The 19,335-nt window shown below is 59.9% G+C and overlaps 7 protein-coding genes across 7 annotated transcripts; 4 read left to right on the top strand and 3 right to left on the bottom strand.

Moving 5' to 3' along the window:
- Nucleotides 1-79: 79 nt before the first annotated feature.
- K437DRAFT_226175 (PLP-dependent transferase) lies at nucleotides 80-3,128 on the top strand (the record flags this gene model as incomplete). The annotated part of the gene is made up of 4 exons (XM_013386628.1): nucleotides 80-115; nucleotides 194-372; nucleotides 476-2,344; nucleotides 2,426-3,128. 4 exons carry the CDS (start codon nucleotides 80-82, stop codon nucleotides 3,126-3,128), a joined length of 2,787 nt encoding a protein of 928 aa, XP_013242082.1.
- Nucleotides 3,129-5,232: 2,104 nt separating this feature from the next.
- K437DRAFT_160764 (uncharacterized protein) lies at nucleotides 5,233-9,301 on the top strand. The gene is made up of 3 exons (XM_013386627.1): nucleotides 5,233-5,305; nucleotides 5,420-8,851; nucleotides 8,961-9,301. Exons 2-3 carry the CDS (start codon nucleotides 5,486-5,488, stop codon nucleotides 9,000-9,002), a joined length of 3,408 nt encoding a protein of 1,135 aa, XP_013242081.1. The 5' UTR covers nucleotides 5,233-5,305; nucleotides 5,420-5,485; the 3' UTR covers nucleotides 9,003-9,301.
- Nucleotides 9,302-9,877: 576 nt separating this feature from the next.
- On the top strand, nucleotides 9,878-11,062 carry K437DRAFT_226189 (Pkinase-domain-containing protein; the record flags this gene model as incomplete). The annotated part of the gene is made up of 2 exons (XM_013386626.1): nucleotides 9,878-10,132; nucleotides 10,229-11,062. The coding sequence occupies 2 exons, from the start codon at nucleotides 9,878-9,880 to the stop codon at nucleotides 11,060-11,062; spliced, it is 1,089 nt and encodes a 362-aa protein (XP_013242080.1).
- A 6-nt stretch (nucleotides 11,063-11,068) lies between these two features.
- K437DRAFT_275146 (putative ser/thr protein phosphatase 2A regulatory subunit A) lies at nucleotides 11,069-13,703 on the bottom strand. Its single transcript, XM_013386625.1, has 5 exons — nucleotides 13,003-13,703; nucleotides 12,652-12,900; nucleotides 11,984-12,581; nucleotides 11,292-11,885; nucleotides 11,069-11,208 (listed from the first exon to the last, which is right to left on the bottom strand). Exons 1-5 carry the CDS (start codon nucleotides 13,315-13,317, stop codon nucleotides 11,198-11,200), a joined length of 1,767 nt encoding a protein of 588 aa, XP_013242079.1. The 5' UTR covers nucleotides 13,318-13,703; the 3' UTR covers nucleotides 11,069-11,197.
- Nucleotides 13,704-14,127: 424 nt separating this feature from the next.
- Nucleotides 14,128-16,004, bottom strand: K437DRAFT_257851 (uncharacterized protein). Its single transcript, XM_013386624.1, has one exon. The coding sequence runs from the start codon at nucleotides 15,804-15,806 to the stop codon at nucleotides 14,196-14,198; it is 1,611 nt and encodes a 536-aa protein (XP_013242078.1). The 5' UTR covers nucleotides 15,807-16,004; the 3' UTR covers nucleotides 14,128-14,195.
- Nucleotides 16,005-16,237: 233 nt separating this feature from the next.
- K437DRAFT_257849 (class I glutamine amidotransferase-like protein) lies at nucleotides 16,238-17,345 on the top strand. The gene is made up of 3 exons (XM_013386623.1): nucleotides 16,238-16,349; nucleotides 16,422-16,649; nucleotides 16,762-17,345. The coding sequence occupies exons 1-3, from the start codon at nucleotides 16,268-16,270 to the stop codon at nucleotides 17,151-17,153; spliced, it is 702 nt and encodes a 233-aa protein (XP_013242077.1). The 5' UTR covers nucleotides 16,238-16,267; the 3' UTR covers nucleotides 17,154-17,345.
- K437DRAFT_257848 (transcription factor Tfb4) lies at nucleotides 17,264-18,971 on the bottom strand. Its single transcript, XM_013386622.1, has 5 exons — nucleotides 18,589-18,971; nucleotides 18,231-18,511; nucleotides 17,808-18,148; nucleotides 17,573-17,708; nucleotides 17,264-17,484 (listed from the first exon to the last, which is right to left on the bottom strand). The coding sequence occupies exons 1-5, from the start codon at nucleotides 18,957-18,959 to the stop codon at nucleotides 17,360-17,362; spliced, it is 1,254 nt and encodes a 417-aa protein (XP_013242076.1). The 5' UTR covers nucleotides 18,960-18,971; the 3' UTR covers nucleotides 17,264-17,359.
- Between the last annotated feature and the right edge of the window lie 364 nt (nucleotides 18,972-19,335).

The raw sequence follows: 19,335 nt of genomic DNA, 5'->3' as shown, positions 1-19,335 counted from the left end.
TTGTCATCCCCTTTCCCATCTGCACTGCAGCCATTGCGCCGCAGCGACAAGGAAGCGTGCGTGCGTACTTGCCGCAGCGATGGCGCACCTCTACACGCACCTGCGCGTCCACCAGGTCCGTCACACGCGCCTATTTTTTTAGTTCCCACTGCTGAGTTGAGCTGGGCTGACACACTGCCCCCCGTTCGCACAGATCTTTGGCGCCAACACGGACGTCGGCAAGACGATCTTTGCGACGGGACTCTGTATCGCCAGTGAGCTGCTTCCGCTCTCCCAGCCTGCTGCTACTCCAGCTGCTGCTGCTCTCCCCGGCGAGCGCACATTCTATTTCAAGCCCGTCCAGACCGGGCCGCGCGGCGACTGGGATGCAGGGTGTGTGTGTGCTGCTACGTAGGCGTGTATATTTTTGTGTGTTGCAAGCTGACGTAAACGCACGGCGTTTGAAAACGACCAAACCCCCGCGGTGGATGGCTAGGCACATCCACCGCTTCTCGCCGCGCACGCACACCACCACGCTCCACTCGTTCCCTCTGCCGCTCTCCCCGCACGTCGCCGCCGCCGCCGCCGCCAATGCGGGAACGGGAACCAGCAGCAGTAGCATACCCACCGACGCCGAGCTTGCAGCTGCAGCAGCAGCCTGGCTCGCGTCGACGGCCGCCGCTGCTACTACAGATGCCGTGCCCGCGGTCGCCTACGTCGAGGCAGCCGGCGGCGTCCACTCACCCTCGCCGGCGGGGACATCGCTGTCGGCTGTGCTGCGTCCGCTGCGTCTGCCAACGATCCTCATCGGCAGCGCCGCACTCGGCGGAATCAGCACGACGCGCTCCGCGTACGACAGCCTCCTGCTCGCCGGCTACGACGTCCAGGCCATCCTCCTCTTCCCCGCGCCTGGCCAGCTGGGAAACGTGCGCTACCTCCGCGACCTCTTCCACGGCACAAACAGCAGCAGCAGCGCATACGGGGATGGCGTGCAGACCAGGGTGTTTGGCATCGGCGGCTCTGCCGACGCTGCCGCCGCTCGCTGGGGCCCCCCGCCCGAACGCGCCGGATCGCAGGCCGAGGACGACGCGCGAATGCGCGCCTACTACCATTCCCTGGTCCATGGCCGTCCGTCGTCCCTCTGCTCGTCTGCCGCCTTGGAAGGTGACAGCAGCAGCGAGGAGACGCCTGGCGGCCTGCTGGGCGTGGTGAGCTACCTGCGCATGCGCCATGCTCAGCGTATCGCCGAGCTGCACACGCTCGCCTCGCGCACACGCCAGAGCGTCTGGTGGCCCTTTACGCAGCATACACTCACCAAGTCTGACCGCGACGTCACTGTCATCGACTCGGCCAGCGCCGACTGCTTCGACACGCTCGCCGCCCCTCCACCTGCGTCCGCGCAGCGCCTGCTGCAGCCAACACTCGATGGAAGCGCGTCGTGGTGGACGCAGTGCGTCGGCCACGCGCACCCGCGCCTGACGCTCGCCGCTTCCCGCACCGCCGCGCGCTACGGCCACGTCATCTTTCCCAATGCCGCGCACGCCCCCGCCGTGCGCCTTGCGGAGCGCTTACTTGGCCGCCGTGCACAGCCTGGTGCGCTCGACGATCAACACAAGCTGGCGCCTGCTGCATTGCCTGATCCGGCCTCCGCCGCGGCAATGACGACCGCGCCCGGGCGTGGCTGGGCGGACCGCGCCTACTTTAGCGATGATGGAAGCACCGGCATGGAGATCGCACTCAAGATGGCCATTGCGTCGACGCGCCTGCGCTATGCGCCGCCTGATACGCGCACCTCCACCCCACCATCTTCGGGCGACTGGGAGGTCATCGGCCTCAAGGGGAGCTACCACGGCGACACGATCGGCGCGATGGACGCGTGTCAGCCGAGCGCCTACAGCAGCGCCGTCGACTGGTACCGCCCCCGCGGCTTTTGGTTCGACGTGCCGAGCGTGCAGTTCAACGACGGCGTCGCCCGCGTTCGCGTCCACGAGCACTCCGAGGCGCCCGCGCAGCAGCACAGCAACGCACAAACGTACACGTACACGAGCCTGCAGGAGATCTACGACGTTCCCGCGCGCCTGGCGTCCGACCCGCTCACGCACACGTACCGCACACGCATCCGTAGTACGCTCCAGCACCTCGTCTACAACGAGCGCAGGCGCTTCGGCGCGCTTGTGCTCGAGCCGCTCGTCATGGGCGCCGGAGGTATGGTCTTTGTCGACCCGCTCTTCCAGCGCTGCCTCGTCGACGTCGTCAGGGAGAGTGAGGACCTCTTTGCGAGCGCCGCCGGTGCAGGCGTGCCTGCGCGCGCCAAACACGCTTCTGGCTTCAGCGACTGGACGGGCCTGCCAGTCATCTTTGACGAGTGAGTCTCGAGTTTGTCTGCGTTCCTCCTATTTGTTTCCTCACCGCGCACGCACGCATGCCCCGCCACCTCCCACTGTAGGGTATTCACGGGCCTATACCGCCTCGGCCTCAGCACGCCTGCGGCGCTGCTCGGCGTGCACCCGGATATATCGTGCCTCGCCAAGATTCTCACTGGTGGCCTGCTGCCCATGTCCGTCACGCTCGCATCAGAGGCAATATTTGCCATGTTCGCACGCTCTGAGCGCAAGGTCGACGCGCTCCTGCACGGGCATAGCTACACGGCTTACCCGATCGGCTGCGAGGTCGCCAACGAGACCATCGATCTGCTCGACGACATGGTTCGCCGTGGCAGCTGGGACGCCGCGCAACACGCATGGCACCGCCGCGCTCCACCGCCCGCACCCGCGCAGGACCGCTCGACGGCCGCAGCGCCGCCGCGCATCTGGAGCTTCTGGTGCCCCGACGCCGTGCAGCAGCTCTCGCACGCCGCGCGTGTCGAGAACGCCATGGCGCTTGGATGCGTCCTCGCCGTCGAGCTGCGCAGCGCGGACGCGCGCGGATACACGTCCGACGCTGCGGCCGACGTCGTCTCAGCCCTGCGCAAGGCTCCGCCTGCGTCTGCGTCAGCGGCGAAAGCGGGTGCTGGCGCGCCCGGGGAGCAGCTGTTCGCGGGCATCCATGCGCGGCCGCTCGGCAACGTAGTGTACCTCATGTGCAGCCTGAACACGCGCGCCGATGTGCTGCGCGAGGCAGAGCAGCGCTTGATACAAGCCGTCATATGAACCAAGCGGCACATGTAGGCATGCAGAGCACCATAGAGCTGCTACTCAATGCTACCCGCTGCTCGGTATTTGCGCGTGCGGTCGTCCGTCGTCGCCGCACCTTGAGAACGCACAGCACAGGATATGCGAGAGAGTACCCGCAGGATGAGGATGCTGTGTTCCGCGCTGCGCGCACGCTTTGATTTTGGTATTTGCGTATATCAGTTCATGGTTATCCGCCCTACTAAGAGAAGAGGGGGTCCTCGAAACTGTAGTTGTGCCCTGAGCATACTTATGTACATGTCCGTAGATCCCAGGAATTGGCAGCAAACGAAGTGGTGCAATGGCTGGTCAAGGGTCAAGTTCTAACTGTACCACTTTGGTTATTGTTAATGTCTATCGGAGCCATGCGTTAATGTCCGCAGGGCGGCAGGCGCTGTGATCATCGTCGCGGTTTACGCCGAGGACCTCCTCGTGATCGTTGGCGCACATGAGCAGCGACACATATCGGCGAAGCAATAGCTCGGAAGTGCCTTCAGCATGACCGACCTAGGGCAACTCGCCTTCTCTGCTCCCAATTTTTGGATGTGTGTGATAATGCAATGCAACAGGCGACAGATGCGTGAGATCATCGCAAAGGTGGGTGAGGAGATTTCAAGATTGGAGCCAGTGCGTTACCGAGCAGGCCGGCATCGGCGTTAGCTTCATTAACAGTGGCGGCCCGTATGCCTTCACTCCTCCGAACGGCCCAGCGAGGTCAACGTGCAAGCGTCGCCGCAGGCCCGTAGTGCTCCCACTTTTGTTCCCGACAAACACCACTGGGCGCCCACCACTAGTGACCTCGACGTGGTGCGGGAGGGGGATTAAGAGCACGGCTGCACCTGTGTAGCCTGGAGCCCTTTTTGCAGGGACGCCGATTCCGTCGGTCAAAATCCGAAATGCTGGGAGCCGGTCCCTTATTGAGTGCGGCTACTAGAGCGTCGAAAAATGTTGTCCACCGGCCTTGTGACCGGCTCGTACTCATTTTCATCCTCCGCTCATACAACACGTGCAAGGAGGGCAGTGATAAGCAAGGAATGAGGTTAAACTCCTTGGCGGACGTAGAACCCGCCGCAGATGCGTCTACTTGTTCACGCTCCAAGGAAAAAGGTGATGAGCACTGCCTTCTCCTGCGGACCGACCCTAGTTGTGGATGGTTGCGCTGGGGAAGCGTAAGACAAGCAGGGGCGCGGCTGCAAAGGCGATCGGTTAACACCGCCAGGAAATATGCCAAGTCCTAAAGGGAATATACCTTTCAATACCTCCACTGGACGTTTCTCGGTTGGGACGAGTGACGGTTTACCAGGCAGCCACTCGGGCGAATGCGGTCCTCCAGCGGTGTAGTCCTACTACCGCCTCGCAGACGTCGCAAACTTATTATTACAGGACAGCCCTGCATGCCACACGACTGCTGCGGTTCCTCGTTTCGCTTCGCTTCGCAGCGTATGCAAGTCAATCTGTTTGTTGCAATCGTAGAGGGTATCAGTGACCAAGCATCTTTGGAACCAATCCTCCTTGGTTGGTGGCAGGCAAGTCATCCGATCTTGCTGTGTAAATCGCTGCTTGGCCAAAGTTCAAGCGGTGAGCAATTAAAGTAGGGTTATGCGTGCCAAGTCCACCACAAGCACACCCGACGCCCAGTGGCTTGCACGTTTTCGCGCCAGATCCTTTGTCACTCGTATAACAATGTTAACCACCAGCACCAGCTCCGATGGATATTCAAGTTGGAGTTGCTTTCAACGACATACCCTGGGGGCGAGCCGTTCTCGCACAGCGGCACTGGAAGGGATCTTTGGTCGTTGCTTTGCATCGTACCGTAGAGAGCGCCCACCTCTTACTTCTCACTTAGCGGCGCCTCTCAACCCAGACCACAACGCTCTCGTTACCCCCCCCCGACCAAACGCGTCTATTCCACTTCTCCTTCCTTCGGTGGTCGGGTGGTGCTAGCTCGTCTGCACACTTCCCTGCACGTATCGCTGTCGAAAGACTCCTTTCCGCACTCCAGGCGAGGCAGAAAGCACCCAGCAAAGCATGCTAACCGGCTCCTTGCTCGCTCCGCTTGTGGCCTCCATAGTACTTCCGCACGTTCTTCCGTGCTCAGCATTTGCTGCCGCACTTCTACAAAGGACGAGAGAAAATACATAAACTAGGATTCTGCTGTGAGTGGGAATAACCCCCAAGAAAACAAGGAGCGAATCGTTCATCTTGGCGCACCCACTTTTTGCTCGACCTGGACTGACCCAGCTCGCTAGTCGCACCTCTTCTTGCCCAAGTAATCTGGTGATACACGCCTTTTTGCAAGCACGCCCGCAGGCGAACGCAGGCAAGGCACACCAAAGATGCCGCTCGAACGCATACAGCCTTCGGTCGCGTTCGAGCCCGAACCCACAACACGCGCTTGCTGGCAGGGGACTATGGACGGCAGTGGCAGCGGCGGTGCTGGTAGCAGTACCAGCAGCGCGAGCGGGATGTCGCCAACGCACTCTGGCTTGCAGGGCGGCAGTGGCGACGCCTTGGAAGGAGGCCGTGGCATGGCCCCGACTTCCAGCGTATATGCGAGCAAATACGGCAGTAGTAACAATAGCAGCAGTCACAGCACGGCGGAAGATGGCTACGGACATGGCTGTAGCTATGGCTACAGTCATGCCTCTGGCTTCGGCTCCGGTTCCGGATATGGCGCTAGCTCATCACTCTCGATGACCCCATCGTCCCTCCCCATCTCCGGCTCCACGTCACCGGCGCTCTCGCAGCATTCCTCGACCGGCAGCTTTGTTGATAATAGCAAGGGGAACATCAAGGGCAGTAGCAGCAGCAGCAGCAGCAGCAGAAGCAACAGCTACCTCCTGCGTCCCGATGCAGATTCTACGCGGGCCTCCTCCTCTGCCTGCCGGTCTGCTTCATCGCCGCATCGCCCCTCAAGAGGGGATATAAGTGGCCAGGACAGACAAGCCAGCTTCTCCTTTGGCTTTTCCGAGCTCGGCACCGGTTGGCGCAGCGCGCACGCACCGCATCAGGGTAGCATGGACACCATCGTACAGAATCAAGCGCCTGCGACACCGCTGGCTGATGGGGAACATGGTGGAAAGGAGCAGGAGGAGAGGTATCTCGAGCAGAAGCGAGTCGCCATCCCACAAGCGGCACTGCACTCGCATTCCGCATTGCCCTTGGCTGTGCCTCCCAACGAAGAGGGCAACACTAAGCTGCATGCACCCTTGACGCCCGAGGGCCATTCACGCTTCCTCCTGTCCGACTTTGCAATCGGCAAGACAAGCAACGCCAATGCACGCGCCTCGCGACCCTCCACCGCTCCTTCCGACCCCACCGCTCACCCCTCCTTGTGCTCGCCGCCGTCACCGCCGATGCCGCCGCTGCCGCACCGCTTCGCGGCGCGGCAGCAGGAGGAGCTGGCCGAGTCGCGCATCGGCCGCGCGATGATGACGGGCACGCTTTCCACCGCCACGACGTCTTCCGACGAGGAGGGCAGCCGCCGGCGGGGGCGACGGCGCTCGAGCCTCTTCCTCGACAACTACGACGACGGGAGAGGCCAGGAGGACAAGAACGAGTGCTACTTGGGCAGCGGGCCGCCGAGTCCTGCGCCCGAAGAGGGCTGGGGCGGGTCGGGCGGCGGCGAGGATGGACACATGCATCACGCGCACGAGCATGGGCGCAGCGCAGCGATGCGCCGGCTTGACGAAGGCGGCGGGTCCCAGAACCAATCGCTCGACCTGCTCGGCAGGTTTGGCTTCACGGGCCGGTTTGCCGTCTCGCCCGCGTTGCTCTCGCCCACGACGCCTAGCGAGGAAAAAAGGGGAACGGCTGTAGACGCCCAGGCGCGTAGAGAAACCGACGAGCAGGAGGAAAAAGACACCGACCCACTCGCGCAATTCGACGTTCGGCGCACCTCTGGCTCGCAAGCGCGAGCCGGCGCGGATGGATCTTCGGCCCATCAGTCCTGGACGTCATTCTCTGCGCCGCAGCCTCAAGCGCGCCAGCGTTCCGCGTCCAACGCGCAGGTATCCAGTGGCATTGTCAATGGGCCGAAGCAGCGCGACAGCATCAGCGCACTGCGCGAAGCCGGGTCCCCCTCCGCCTCTGGCTCGGGCGCGGGTGCGTTAGGGAGGGCAGGCAGCTGGGGTCGCGCGGCTGGCATCGCGAGCATTGGCAGCCCGCGGGTGCGCCAGGGCGGCATCGACGTCCTCGCCGACGTCGACCCGCTCGCGAGCTTTGCCGCTTTTGCGGGATCAGCCTCGCTCTCAAAAGCAGGCAGAGCTTCGGCTGCAGCTGATGCGCACGACCCCGCGTTGCCTTCGCACGTCCCTGCCTCGGTGGGGGCCAGTTCTTTGCAGAAGCAGTTGCAGCAGCAACAGGCACAGGACATCAGCGGCACTGGTCAAAAGGGGAACGAACGCAAGGACAAGCAGCAGCAGCAGCCGCAACATGCCTCGCGTCCGGCCGTGGCGCACCGCAGCTCGGGTGGCAGCGTGAACAGCCACATGTCGCTGCTTTCGCAGGCACATTCTGACTCGTCGACCGCCTCTGCTACTTCCGCTGGCACCGCTTCCACCGCACTCACGCGGCCCGGCAGCCGCCTCTCGGGCGACAGCATCTCCAGCATCGGCATCAGCGCGCTCAGCCAGAGCCTGTTGCACACGATCTCTCCACAGCAGCAGCAGCCCAAATCGGCCACAACCTCAGCAAGTGCGGGCTCATCAGTCGCTGCACCCACTGTACCCAGTAGCCGACACCCGAACTCGGGGGTCGTCCTGGTGGAGGACAGTAGTGTCAGAGGGGAGAGAAGCACTGAGAAGCGGAGCAGCAGGAGCAGCAATGCTGTGAGCGATACGGCTAGTGGCGACACTCTCGCGCCCGCTCTTAGCGACTCGCCCATCAAGCAGAGGGGTGGCGAGGAAGCTCAAGAGGTGATAGAGCATGCTGCTAATCAGCCAGCATTAGCAGACTTCGCTTCGCCATCGACCAAGCTATCTCGCCCCTCAATTGACACTTGTATGCTCTCGACACCCAACGCGAGATCGCTCCGTGACTCCGCGTGCTCTGCATCGCCTCATCAAGCGGGAGCGGAAGCGGCATCGACGCCCTCGCCGGATTCTCTATCTCTGTCGCCCAACTCGGACAGCCTACATCGCTCGCCCTCAACCAATGCCAGCATGACACCGACTGCCAGTCACGGTTTGGGGCTCAGCGAGGCCGTCAAGCTCCTCATGTCGCCTCCATCTGCCAGGGTTGACGATGCGGCGTCGACCGTGCGTCAGCCACTCTTTGACAGCACAGCACAAAGTGGCCCTTTGCCTTCGCACACTGCTAGTGCAGACTCGCTCACTGGTTTGAGTGCCGAGCAGCTCCCGCTTCCGTCGCCCTCGCCGTCGTCGCTGCCGCAAGGACTTCCCGCGAGGACTACCGAAGGGGTTGGTGAGCACGTCCAACGACGGCATACCGGCGTGTTCCTGTCGCGTACCCGGTCGCAGATGCTGAGCCAGCCAGACCTGTTCACTGCCTTCTCTGGTGCGGGTGGCGGTCGTGCTGCAGCGCGCGCGAAGGCGATGCAGCCGGTCAACTTTGACAATGCCCCTTTCAGTGTGCTTGAAGCGAGAGCCAAAGTGATGGCTACCAGCTCACAATCGACTGCCATGTCGGGCGCAGAGTTGAGCTCGGGTCCAAGTGCGAAATGGACACGAGCTACGACCAGTGTCAGTGTCCCTCCCTCGCCTGGAAACTTCTTGAGCTCCACAGCTCTGGCATCGCCCGGATGGATTGCCGCACTGAATGCTCGACCGATCATGTCTCTTCTTGGCACAGCTTCGACATCTGCTCCTCTCAGCAATGCGACAACCAGCGTAGCAGATGTGAGCCCGGCGTCGGGACCATCTTCGCCGCTTGGCAATGTCTTTGGCGCAGCATGGTCTGCATTTGCAGACTGGAATGGCTTCACTTCCCTCTCTTCTCTATCAGAGATTGGGGATCTCATGACATCTTCAATGGCAGTGCAGGAGGACGAGGAAGCTGACGGTGCCGCAGCCGATGCGACGTGCAGGGAGCAGGACGAGGGTTCCGTGGCGGCTACCCCTGAGATAGACAATGCCGATGCCCTGGAATCTGAAGCTGCAGCGTTCGTCCGCCCCACAACACCTGCTACGCGCAAAACCAAGCGGCTTAGTGCTTTGACGATGTCAGGTCGGCCATCGATGGGCGGCACTCAGTCCGGCCTTCCAGCCAACAAGCCGATGCTTCGAACACCTACCACTCAGGAGTGGAGTCAGTTTCTTGCTCAGCAAGGCGTTAATCCAACTCTGCCACGCAGTCGGACTGCAACGGGAAGCTCCAGAACGGGGGGAAGGCTTGTCCAAAGTCCTCCTTCCGAGCTTGACCTTGACGGAGCCGCCTCGGAAAGTGACGGATCCGACGAGGATGATCACGGCCTTCTTGAGCAACTGCAGCGTCACCTGAGCAGCAGTCGCATTGGCAGCAGCGCAAGATCTCGTACAGATGAATCCCCGTTGGGCACTTCTGTCTCTCTCGTGCCGGGCGTGATGTCATGCAAAGAGCTTGAAGGGCAACTGTCACGTCCAACGCCAATCACGTCCGTGTCATCGTCACCGCGCAAGTTCAACATCGAGGTTGCTGACCCATCTCTCACCGATGTCGCGTCGGATCGCTTTAACAAAGTTGCAGACCCAGCGATGCGCTTGTCACCTTCGCGTGCTGGCCGCCTCGACATGAGTGTTGAGCAACGGTCCTTGTACGGCTATCCGCCGCCCCCAAGTGGCCAACAGCGGTCGATTCAGGACTTTGTCATCATCTGCGATATCGGGCGCGGCGCGTACGGGCTCGTGAAGAAGGCCAAGCTGAAGGGCACAGATGAAAAGCCGCACGGAAAGGAGTTCATTATCAAGTACATCATCAAGAGCCGAATTCTTGCCGACTGCTGGAGACGACATCGCGTCTTGGGGCCTATCCCGATCGAGATACACGTCATGGATCAGCTGCGCCGATTGCCTTACGAAGCGCCGAAAGAATTGGATGCATGGGCGCCTGAGAAACTGTTCCCGGGGACGCCTGCGAGGCAGCAATCTGCTTCAAATGAGGCAGCCACCGCGCATCCAAATCTTGCGCAGATGCTAGAATTTTTCGAAGACCACGAATTCTACTACCTCGTCATGCCTTGCTTTGGCAAAGGACAGGATTTGTTCGACTTTGTGGAGGGCGCTCCGGACGGACTCGATGCCCGTCACGTGCGCTGCATCTGCGGCCAGGTGGCAGATGGCTTGGCATACCTGCACGCTCACAACATCGTTCACCGCGATATCAAAGACGAGAACGTCATCCTCGACGGTCGTGGGCACGCGCAGATCATCGACTTCGGCAGTGCGGCACACATCAAGCCTGGACGCCTGTTCGACACGTTCAGCGGGACGCTCGACTATGCCGCGGCCGAGATCTTGCAAGGCGAAAAGTATTCGGGTAAAGAGCAAGACGTCTGGGCTCTTGGTGTCGTGCTTTACGTTCTAATGTGCGGCGAATGCCCCTTCTGGAATGGCGAAGAGGCCGTGGCCGGATTGGCGTCCGGCTCGCGTGCCGCCCTGGCTTTGGAAGAACGCTGCATGATGGGCAACTGGGTGCAACAGCAGCAGCAGAACAGCGACTCCAGCGCCAACGCCGATGCTGACCTCTGCGACACGGACGAGTGGCTGACACGGCGCAGTCCCTCGCGAAACGGGTCGGACGACGGGCAGGCGGACGGTGGCGGCAAGTTAATCGACGCGGCCGATCTGATCCATCGCTGTCTCTGCATCGAGAAAGAGGACCGACCAACAGCCGCGCAGGTCTGCACGCATCGATTCTTGGCGGGGGACAAGGGCTGGCGAGGACCCCGCGGATGGGAGCATTTGCAAGTTTCTTAGAGGTGTCATCTAATCGCAAGCCCCCCTCCTCTTTGTATGGTAATCGCGCTTCACAGAGCATACGCATCTGTTTCCTTCTCTGCATGATCGTTTCCATGGTGCGCCTGTATTTCATTCATCTATCTACTGTTACACTTATCGGCCTTCTGCCGGTAGGACGGGAAATTTCGAAAAGCATCAGCAGCCCGACACGCAAATTGCGGAAATAGAGGCGTGCTTTAAGACTTACGCAGCGAATCAAGCGCTTTCTGCGCAAAGAACCTGACATCGGCATCGGTATCGTCCTTGAGCTTCTCCAATCCGGGCACGATGCGCTGCTGGATGAGCTCCTTACCCTGCGCTGTCTGGTTGAGGACGGAGGCAAGCACCTCGAACGCTTTGGCGACGTTGAAGCGGATGTTGGGGATGGGGTCGTCGACCATCTGCGCAACGGTATCGATCACGTTATCCGCGATGGCGCCCGTGTTCAGCGAGGGCGCCATGGTTGTGATGGCGAAGATGGTGGTCATGCGGTAGAGGTAGTTGGGGTGCGAGCCCATCTGGAGCACCTTGGGGATGATCGTCTGCCGCGCCCACTCGACACCAAAAACGTCGGTGAGCTTCTTGAGGTTGACCGTCGCTGCTTCGCGGATGGAGAAGACTGTGTCGCCGAGCCACGACATGCACAGGTTGCTCAGCTGTTCATCGAAGAATTGAACGCCGAGCTGATTGCCGAGTAAAGGGATGTATTCGATGATCGCCTGCCGCACGCGCCACTGCTTGTCCTCAGCCAGCTCGACGATGGCTGGCAGCAGAGATTGCGAGAGGAGATCGATGCCGATGACTGTGAGTGAGGAGTAGGCAAGCGAAATCAGCCAGGGCGTATCAACAACGGAAACACTTCAGGACGATATGACAGCGGAGAATGACCCTGCGACGCACCTTCATTGACCTGCTCGAGCTTGGAGATGATGTTAAGCCTTACATCGGGGAAGTCATCCTTGAGCAGCTGCAAGAAGAGCGGGAGAAGGTGCTCGATCGTCGGCTCCTTGCCCAGCAGGGGCGCCAGGCCTGAAATCTGGGTGGCGAGCGCGGCACGAACGTGCTGGCTCGAGTCGCTCGCGAGGTCACGCACGCACGGCATGAGACGCGCCAGGATAATGTCCTGGTCAATCAAGTTGGCAAAGCCGGGTACCTGGCCCGCACCCGCAGTGCGCACCTCCGCCTCGTTGTCCTTGAGCAGGTGCACGAACGCCATGACCAGCTCGTCACGTACGATCTCCTCGCCGACAGCCGCGGCAAGCTTTACAAAGTGGTCGGCCACCATGTACCGCACCCTCCAGCTCTTGTCGATAACCGCGTTCCGAATGCTTGGAAGGAGGTAGTTCTTGGTCTCCTCATTCTCCAGTACCTCTGCGATGGCGATCAGGTCTTGCACCGTCAGCAACCGGACGCTGTCCTGGTCGTCTGAAGATAGTCTGCGGTAAAGAGGGATGATGTCTGAGACTACGAGCTCCTTGGAGAGTTTCTTGGCGAAAGGCTATTGAAGAAGCAAACACAGGCAAAGGTCAGTTGGGATATCAGTGCTTAGCCGCTTCTCACTGACTCACGCCAAGATCCCTCGCGGCAGCTCTCCGGACCATGGGCGTGTCATCATTGCACAGCTGGCTGAACATCTTTCGCAAATCATCCTGCGTGGCAGGTTGGGCCTTTTCATAGATGGCACTGAAGAGCGCGGTGGCAGAGGTACGCGAGGTGAACCAATCCCCTCCGCTCAGGCGGCGCAGGAGCGGGATATAGTGCTCCTCCACTTGTGGTTGCGAGAGGACCTCTGCAATCTTCGTGATCGAGTCGGTCGCCTGATCAGCCGAATGGCAATGGTGTCAGCCACATCGCACAAACTTCAGGATGCGGTGGCAGAAGCACCCCACGCCTGGCACTTCCGTTGGTGATACACCCACCTTTTCCCTGACGACGGTCTCCTCAACCGCGGCGAGATTCTCCAGCGGGCCGAGCAAGAGATGAGCAAAAGGCGGGCCGCCGAGGTAGTCTACAAAGGGGCTGCTGAGCTCCTCTGCGAGCGCCATCAGCACCTCATCCTCGTCGTCGAGGCTGTCCTGTAGAAAGGGAATCAGCTCGTCCCTCGCGCGCTCGGGACCCAGCGCCAGAGCGATGGTGGAGAGACGGTGGATGGCGTTGAGGCGCAGATTGACATCGTCGGACTTTAGCTCGTCGATCAGGACGGCAATTGGGTAGAGCTGCTCATCGGACTCCATTGTGAGTGTCCGCTACCAGAGGAAGGGGGGAGTTGGCGTGTGATGATCTTGTCCGGGAGAGTGAGTTGCCGTCGCTGCTGCTTGCAGCGTTTGACACAGCGAGAGAAGCAAGGATCGAGACGAAGCTGCAGCGAGGCCGTCTGGCACGACCAAGGATGCTAGCGTATATAACGTAGCGTAGTGCAACGAGGTGGACGTGAGTCAAACGGGGGTGGCGCAGAGAAAGCAAGTCTTCTCGCCTTGACCGCTGGGATGCTCAAAGTTCGAACGCGGCGGACAACAGTAGCTTGACGATGGCGGAAAGGCGGGCGGGTCGCAAGCGGGCTCTGACCTTGCTCGACGTCCGTGTACTTCAGCCTGCTATCGAGACGTTCGCGACGTGCGATGATGAAAATACATGGATGATGTAGCTACCTTTGAATGACCCGACAGCAGGAAGATGATCCACAGGTGTCGATCAGCATTGGGAGGCGGACCCCCTCCAAGCACTGGGCCAGTGTCGCTACCACACTGTGTGCTCCCTCCCGCGCGCTGGAGCGCCCGACCGCGGCAGCGTGTTGTTTTGGTTGGCTTGCCTACATTCAAATTTATTCAACAGCTTACATCCTCCCTTGTGCCCCTGCTACTTTGTTAGGGCCAACGATAGTCAGCGTTGTGCACGGACAGGTCAGCTTTGCCGTGCGGCTGAGTTACTAGGGCAGGGGAGAGAGGAGAGGGAAGGTCTCCTGAGGTCCGTCATCTCAATAAAGGGAAGGCGAGCGCTGGCGTTGGGCCCGCATGCACGAGGAGAGACAGAACTTCACACACACGATAGACTTTGCATGACGATGCTCATTCATTGATGAACCAAAACAGTGGTCAGCGTGACAAGATGAATATCAACAGAAAATGGTGCCGGTCCTGTAATCTGGTTGGAAGGCGCCTAGATCCGGCAGCACCGCGTCGGACCTTACTCTTCCATCGACGCTCTGGAGCTTGGCGCAGCTCTGCACGAACGCGCCAAAGCTCGGCGCGGTGTTCTGCTGCGGGTGCGGGTCGAGGTGCAGTTGCTCGAGCGCACGCATGCCGCCCGTGAGACGCGCCCATAGCCGGTCGTAGTGCCTGAATGCACTGCTGATGTCCAGCGCGAGCTTGAGGATGCGCAGCGTCCCGCCCGCCGAGCGCAGCGCAGCGTCCAGCGGCGGCTCCGGGGTCACGGGGTAGATGTCAAGCGTGGCGAGCGAGCGGAATGCCCCCGCCTCGATCAGCGTCGTCGAGTGTAGCAGCGACGTCTTGGAGGTGGAGAGGGAGAGGTGCAGCAGGCGTGAGGCGCGGCGCGAAGCGGACACGGCGATACCATCGGCCTCGTCTTGTTCGGCTTCACTCCCCTCTGCACCTGTGCCGTGCTCATGTCCACCCGAGATTCGTGGTTGCAATGCAGCGGCAGCGGCATCAACGGCATCGAAGGTCTGCTGTATCTCCAGGTCCTGCCCACCAGGCGGAGGGGCGATGTGCGGGCCGCTGTAGTCTTCATCACCGCTCAGCATCATCGCCCCGGTCTCCCTGATGGCGCGCCGCACAGAGAGTGCATACTCCGCTTCTTCCTCTGCCATCATTGGAAAGGTACGCTTAAGCGTCAAGATCTCGCTTACGCGAGCGTGATTGTTTCGCATAGATTCATTGTGGTCCCCATCTAACCCTTGCTGGTCTTGCTCATCGACCACATACGTCAGCGCAAGCAGCAGTGCCGGCAAATGTGGGGGCAGAAGATGCGCGTCGTACCCGGTCAGCCGGAGTGCCCTTAGGTTGGTGAGCCTGCTAAGATTCGGGTGGCCGCCCCAGAATGTCTTGCAGTCCACGTCAAAGCACTGCAGCGTCGGTGCAAGGTGAAGCCACAAGCTTGGGATCGGCAGCGTTTCGGCGGACCAACGCAGAGAACGCAGTGGCCCCTTTGATCCGAGCTGGTGGCGTGAGAGGAGATCTAGCAGCGTCGACTGCTCGACGCCGCCGGGGTATCGATCAGACGAGAATGCGATGCACAGCGAAGAGACGTGCGTCAGTGGCCTTGGCAGTTGCGGTGCAGCCGCCTGTGCGTTCGGCGCGTGGGGGGCCACCGCATAGCGCTGAGCCAGGTTGCGCAAAAAGATTGTATCAGATGGCTGCTTCAGGACAACTTGGTGCCAAACGAGAGGAGCTAGCAGCGCACGAAGCTGCCAGTCGACCGACGAGAGATTGAGAAGCGCGCGCTTAGCATCGCGCGGTGTTGTCGACGCGTACCAGGTCGATGTCAGCGTTGCCTGGCTTGCCTCGTCGGGGAGAAAGGGCGAGTCATCGGCGCTGCACCAGCAGCAGCAGTTGCAGCCAGGACGGGCAGAAGCATGTGTGGAGAGGTCAAAAAGTTGTTGCCCTACGAGATAGATCAGCTCCGGAGGCAGCTTCCTCGTGCATGCTGTTAGTGCAGTGACCACTGGTGGACGAGTCAGACCTACTAGCGCCGGCCGGCGGTCCATCGACTAGGCTGTGGCAAGGGTTCGAAGCTGCATCAAAGGAGATTTCGCTCGCGGTAACGCATCGGGCCACTCTTGTGTGTACGATGAACACGGTGGCCTGTCCTCGTACGACGTATGGATCCTTTAGCGAGCGGCTCTTGTCTTTGTTATAACCCATCCTGTTGCTAGAATGGTAGCCCCGGGGGCTTGATGAAAGCAGACTCTTCTGCATCTCCATGCGGCACGCTGTGGTGATGGGCGTGTCACTATGTCCTTGCGCTGCAGTGCTGCTGGCTTGAAGATGCGCTCGAGCCAGCCTCTCCTCCATCGCCTTCCATTCGCTGACAAACTGTGGTGCTCCCACACGTATATATAAGGTACATTGGAGGTCGAGAGACGTTGCTCCCGACATGCAACCCAGCCGGCATCTCTTGAGCGCTCGCTCTGATCTACAAACTTCCCCATTTTTTCTTGCAACCAAAATGACCAAAAGCATCCTCGTCGTCCTTACCTCACACGATCAGCTGCTGACCGGCAAGCCGACCGGCTGGTACCTACCCGAGCGTGCATTCTGCGAGGACCCCGCGCAGCGTAGCACAGGTGCTGACATCCCCTCTCCCTGCTAATAAAATGCAGTCGCCCACCCATACTATGCCTTTAAGAAGGCCGGCTACACGCTAACTGCTGCCTCGCCTAAGGGCGGCAAGGCCCCGCTCGACCAGACCAGCGTGGAAATGTTCAAGGAGGACGCAGAGTGCAAGCAGTTCCTCAATGACTCGGAAGCTCAAGAGTTTGTCAACAACACCAAGAAGTTGAGCGAGGTCGATACAAAGGGCACCGGATACGATGCGATCTTCTACCCTGGTACGTCTCACATGCAGTGAGCAAGCGAGCCCACGGAGATCTGATACCCCCTCTTTCTCGCTGCTACTGCTACTGCTACTGCTGCTGCCGGTCCTGCTTCTACTCTATGCAGGCGGCCACGGCCCATGTTTTGATCTCCCAGAGGACGCGCACTCGAACGAGCTCATTAAGAACTTCTTCGAGAGCAAGCGCCCCGTCTCGGCAGTCTGCCACGCTCCCGTCGCCTTTTGCAACACCAAGCTGAGCGACGGATCGTACATCCTGAAGGACCGCCAAGCCGTCGCCTTTACCAACGAGGAGGAGGAGCAGGCCGGTATGACTGACGCGATCCCGTACCTTGTCGAGACCAGGATGATAGAGCGCGGCGCCAAGTTTGAAAAGTCATCGCCATGGCAGGAGAAGGTGCTCGTCGACAAGGACTCCGAGGGCCGTGTGCTCATCACTGGCCAGAACCCTGCCAGTGCTGCGGGAGTTGGCCAGGCCATTATCAAGGCGCTTGCATGAGACGGTCCCTTTCTCGAAGAAACAGACGCCACAATGGCTGTAGCTGTAACTGTGACTTTGTTGAGTGTTCAGCAAAAAATCGATTGCAATCCAACCAGTGTTGTGTAGGCGGGTGGCAGCTTTTGAACAGAGAACTATGCTACATGTGCGCGCGAGCGAGTATGTACGAACGGATGAATACGAACAAATACCCGCGGAGCATCACTTCAAGAGCGATCGGGTGTAACGCCAATAATCTCTAGCAGCTTGTGTTCGGACCGGAAGCGCTCCAGCGTCCGACGAGGAAAGCGCGATTTGCATGTCGTGCATGCCGGCAGCGGCTCGCAGAAAACTGTACAGAGCCGGGAGCAGCGTCTTGTCAGCAAGTGCGAGCTCGATGCTTCAGTCCCTAAAAAAACTCCAGAGCAGCGCATACGCACTGCTCAGACACACGCTGCAGACGTAGCCCACATCGACGATCTTGCGATGGCAAAAGCAGGCTGCACGGAAATCTACCTCGTCCTCATTGGGCAGGTTCATCATCTTCGAGACCGATGTACTTGCGAGGAAGGTCGACTGTCAATGCAGAAGCGGCGATTGCGTGGCAATTTAGGGATGTGTCAGCAGAAAGAAGATATGGCGCGATGGCAGCTGTTTGCAGGATTCGGTGCGCACCATCAACACTTGCAGGATACCCTTTCTGCTTTCTACGCGGAGATAGCTCCCATGCGTGAGGAAAGCCGCTTGCTGCAAGAAAACAGAGTCCCCTCCGTGTAGCTTGCACACATTGATCGACACCATCGCCTTTTGCGCTCCGAATATGCAGTTCATCATCGAGACATACTGCGTGCTCGCGTCTGGTGTCACTGAGAGTACCAGGATCCGGCTACGAAAGGCGCTCAGTGTGCTCTCGCTTGAGCGAGCATTGCCACCTGGATTGGAATTCATGGAAAGCGTCGTCGCAGACGCGCCTGGCGCCGAGACGGCGTACGAGAAAAGAGAGAGACGGTGGACGTCTACTCGCGTGAAGCGACCAAGTTATGGGTGATCAGCCTGGGTGAGCAGAAACGGGAGGAGTGCAGTGCATTCACAACGCACGGCAGAGAGCTTGTGATAAAGCTGCCACGATACCGGTTGAGCTCATAGCTGACCGCCGTCGATCCCTTCGATCGCCGTCGTCCATGCGTGTTCCTCTGTCTCTCAGCAAGCCATCCTCCATCTCCTCGGCGGTTTCTTGCATGAGTGTTTTGATGCCGGAGTAGACTCGCGAGTCAAGCGCCTTGAACTCCTGGAATGTATTCGCATCCGGTCCTTCCTCATCTTCGAGCGCCGTCGAAGCTGCCGAAGACGAATGGGGTGCGCTTGAGAAGAGAAGTCTCCTGGAGGTACACCGCATGAAATGTATTAGCTTTCGGCAAAGAAAACGATCGATATTATCACAACCGCCGGAACTGACGCTTTTGCTCCTGATGCAGCATATACAGCAACACCATTGTCGTATTGCAGCGCCATGTGCGCATTCAGAAAGATGAGCACATCCTTCAGCACCTTCTCCAGCTCCGCCGCTGCTCCTTCCCCTTTGCCGATATCCAGGTTCGAATGACGCTCGCCGTTGCCATTCTGCTGTGTGGCAGTACTGTGTTTGCTCGCATTTGCTGCAGATGCCCAGCCGAACAGGTTGCAATCCAGCACCAAGACGAGAAAGTCTGGCGTGCTGCGTGTGGCGATCGAGGAGCCGCGCAAACCGGTCGACGAGCCGATGTGGTTATGCCGAGAGGTTGATCCTGCCTCTGCATCTGTGCTTCCGTTCAGCACTTGCGAAACCATGGTTGGCGAAAGGGCCAGGCTGGGCGTCGCAAAGATGTGAAATTCGCGAAGTTCCGACAGCACATATAGTGGACCCAAGCAAGGGAGGATAGAGGACTACTGCGCAATCGTCTTCTCTCTCGAACACAGACCAAACTGACACACCCTCACTAGTGCCTCGCCCGCCTGTCAATCCCTTAGCTTCTCGGAAAGAGGAATAAAGCCAAGCCTCCATGCACAGTGCGTCTGATTATGGTCAATTGCTCAAGCTGGACGGCGAACCAGCGTCCCAAAGGCGTCCATAGACCATGGTGTGCCTTTTGCGTCGGCGTTTTTACGCAGCCCGCGTCCAGCAGTTTGTGGTCATGGCTCATCTCATTTTAGGATTTCGATCCGC

The sequence above is a fragment of the Tilletiaria anomala genome (genome assembly GCF_000711695.1).
Source record: "Tilletiaria anomala UBC 951 chromosome Unknown K437scaffold_69, whole genome shotgun sequence".
NCBI lineage: Eukaryota > Fungi > Basidiomycota > Exobasidiomycetes > Georgefischeriales > Tilletiariaceae > Tilletiaria > Tilletiaria anomala.
Note: the sequence above shows the minus strand (reverse complement) of the source record. Positions and strands in the feature narration are given on the sequence as shown.

Coding starts and splice junctions, on each gene's coding strand:
- K437DRAFT_160764 (XM_013386627.1), top strand. CDS start 5,486: ATGCCGCTCGAACGCATACAGCCTTCGGTCGCGTTCGAGCCCGAACCC. Junction 8,852..8,960: donor GGACACGAGCTACGACCAGT/GTCAGTGTCCCT, acceptor TTCTTGGCACAG/CTTCGACATCTGCTCCTCTC.
- K437DRAFT_275146 (XM_013386625.1), bottom strand. CDS start 13,317: ATGGAGTCCGATGAGCAGCTCTACCCAATTGCCGTCCTGATCGACGAG. Junction 12,901..13,002: donor AGACCGTCGTCAGGGAAAAG/GTGGGTGTATCA, acceptor TCGGCTGATCAG/GCGACCGACTCGATCACGAA. Junction 11,886..11,983: donor GCTCGAGCAGGTCAATGAAG/GTGCGTCGCAGG, acceptor CCTCACTCACAG/TCATCGGCATCGATCTCCTC.
- K437DRAFT_257851 (XM_013386624.1), bottom strand. CDS start 15,806: ATGGACCGCCGGCCGGCGCTAGTAGGTCTGACTCGTCCACCAGTGGTC.
- K437DRAFT_257849 (XM_013386623.1), top strand. CDS start 16,268: ATGACCAAAAGCATCCTCGTCGTCCTTACCTCACACGATCAGCTGCTG. Junction 16,350..16,421: donor CGGCTGGTACCTACCCGAGC/GTGCATTCTGCG, acceptor AATAAAATGCAG/TCGCCCACCCATACTATGCC. Junction 16,650..16,761: donor CGATGCGATCTTCTACCCTG/GTACGTCTCACA, acceptor TACTCTATGCAG/GCGGCCACGGCCCATGTTTT.
- K437DRAFT_257848 (XM_013386622.1), bottom strand. CDS start 18,959: ATGGTTTCGCAAGTGCTGAACGGAAGCACAGATGCAGAGGCAGGATCA. Junction 18,149..18,230: donor TTTATCACAAGCTCTCTGCC/GTGCGTTGTGAA, acceptor TCACGCGAGTAG/ACGTCCACCGTCTCTCTCTT. Junction 17,485..17,572: donor CTGCAGCGTGTGTCTGAGCA/GTGCGTATGCGC, acceptor GGCTCTGTACAG/TTTTCTGCGAGCCGCTGCCG.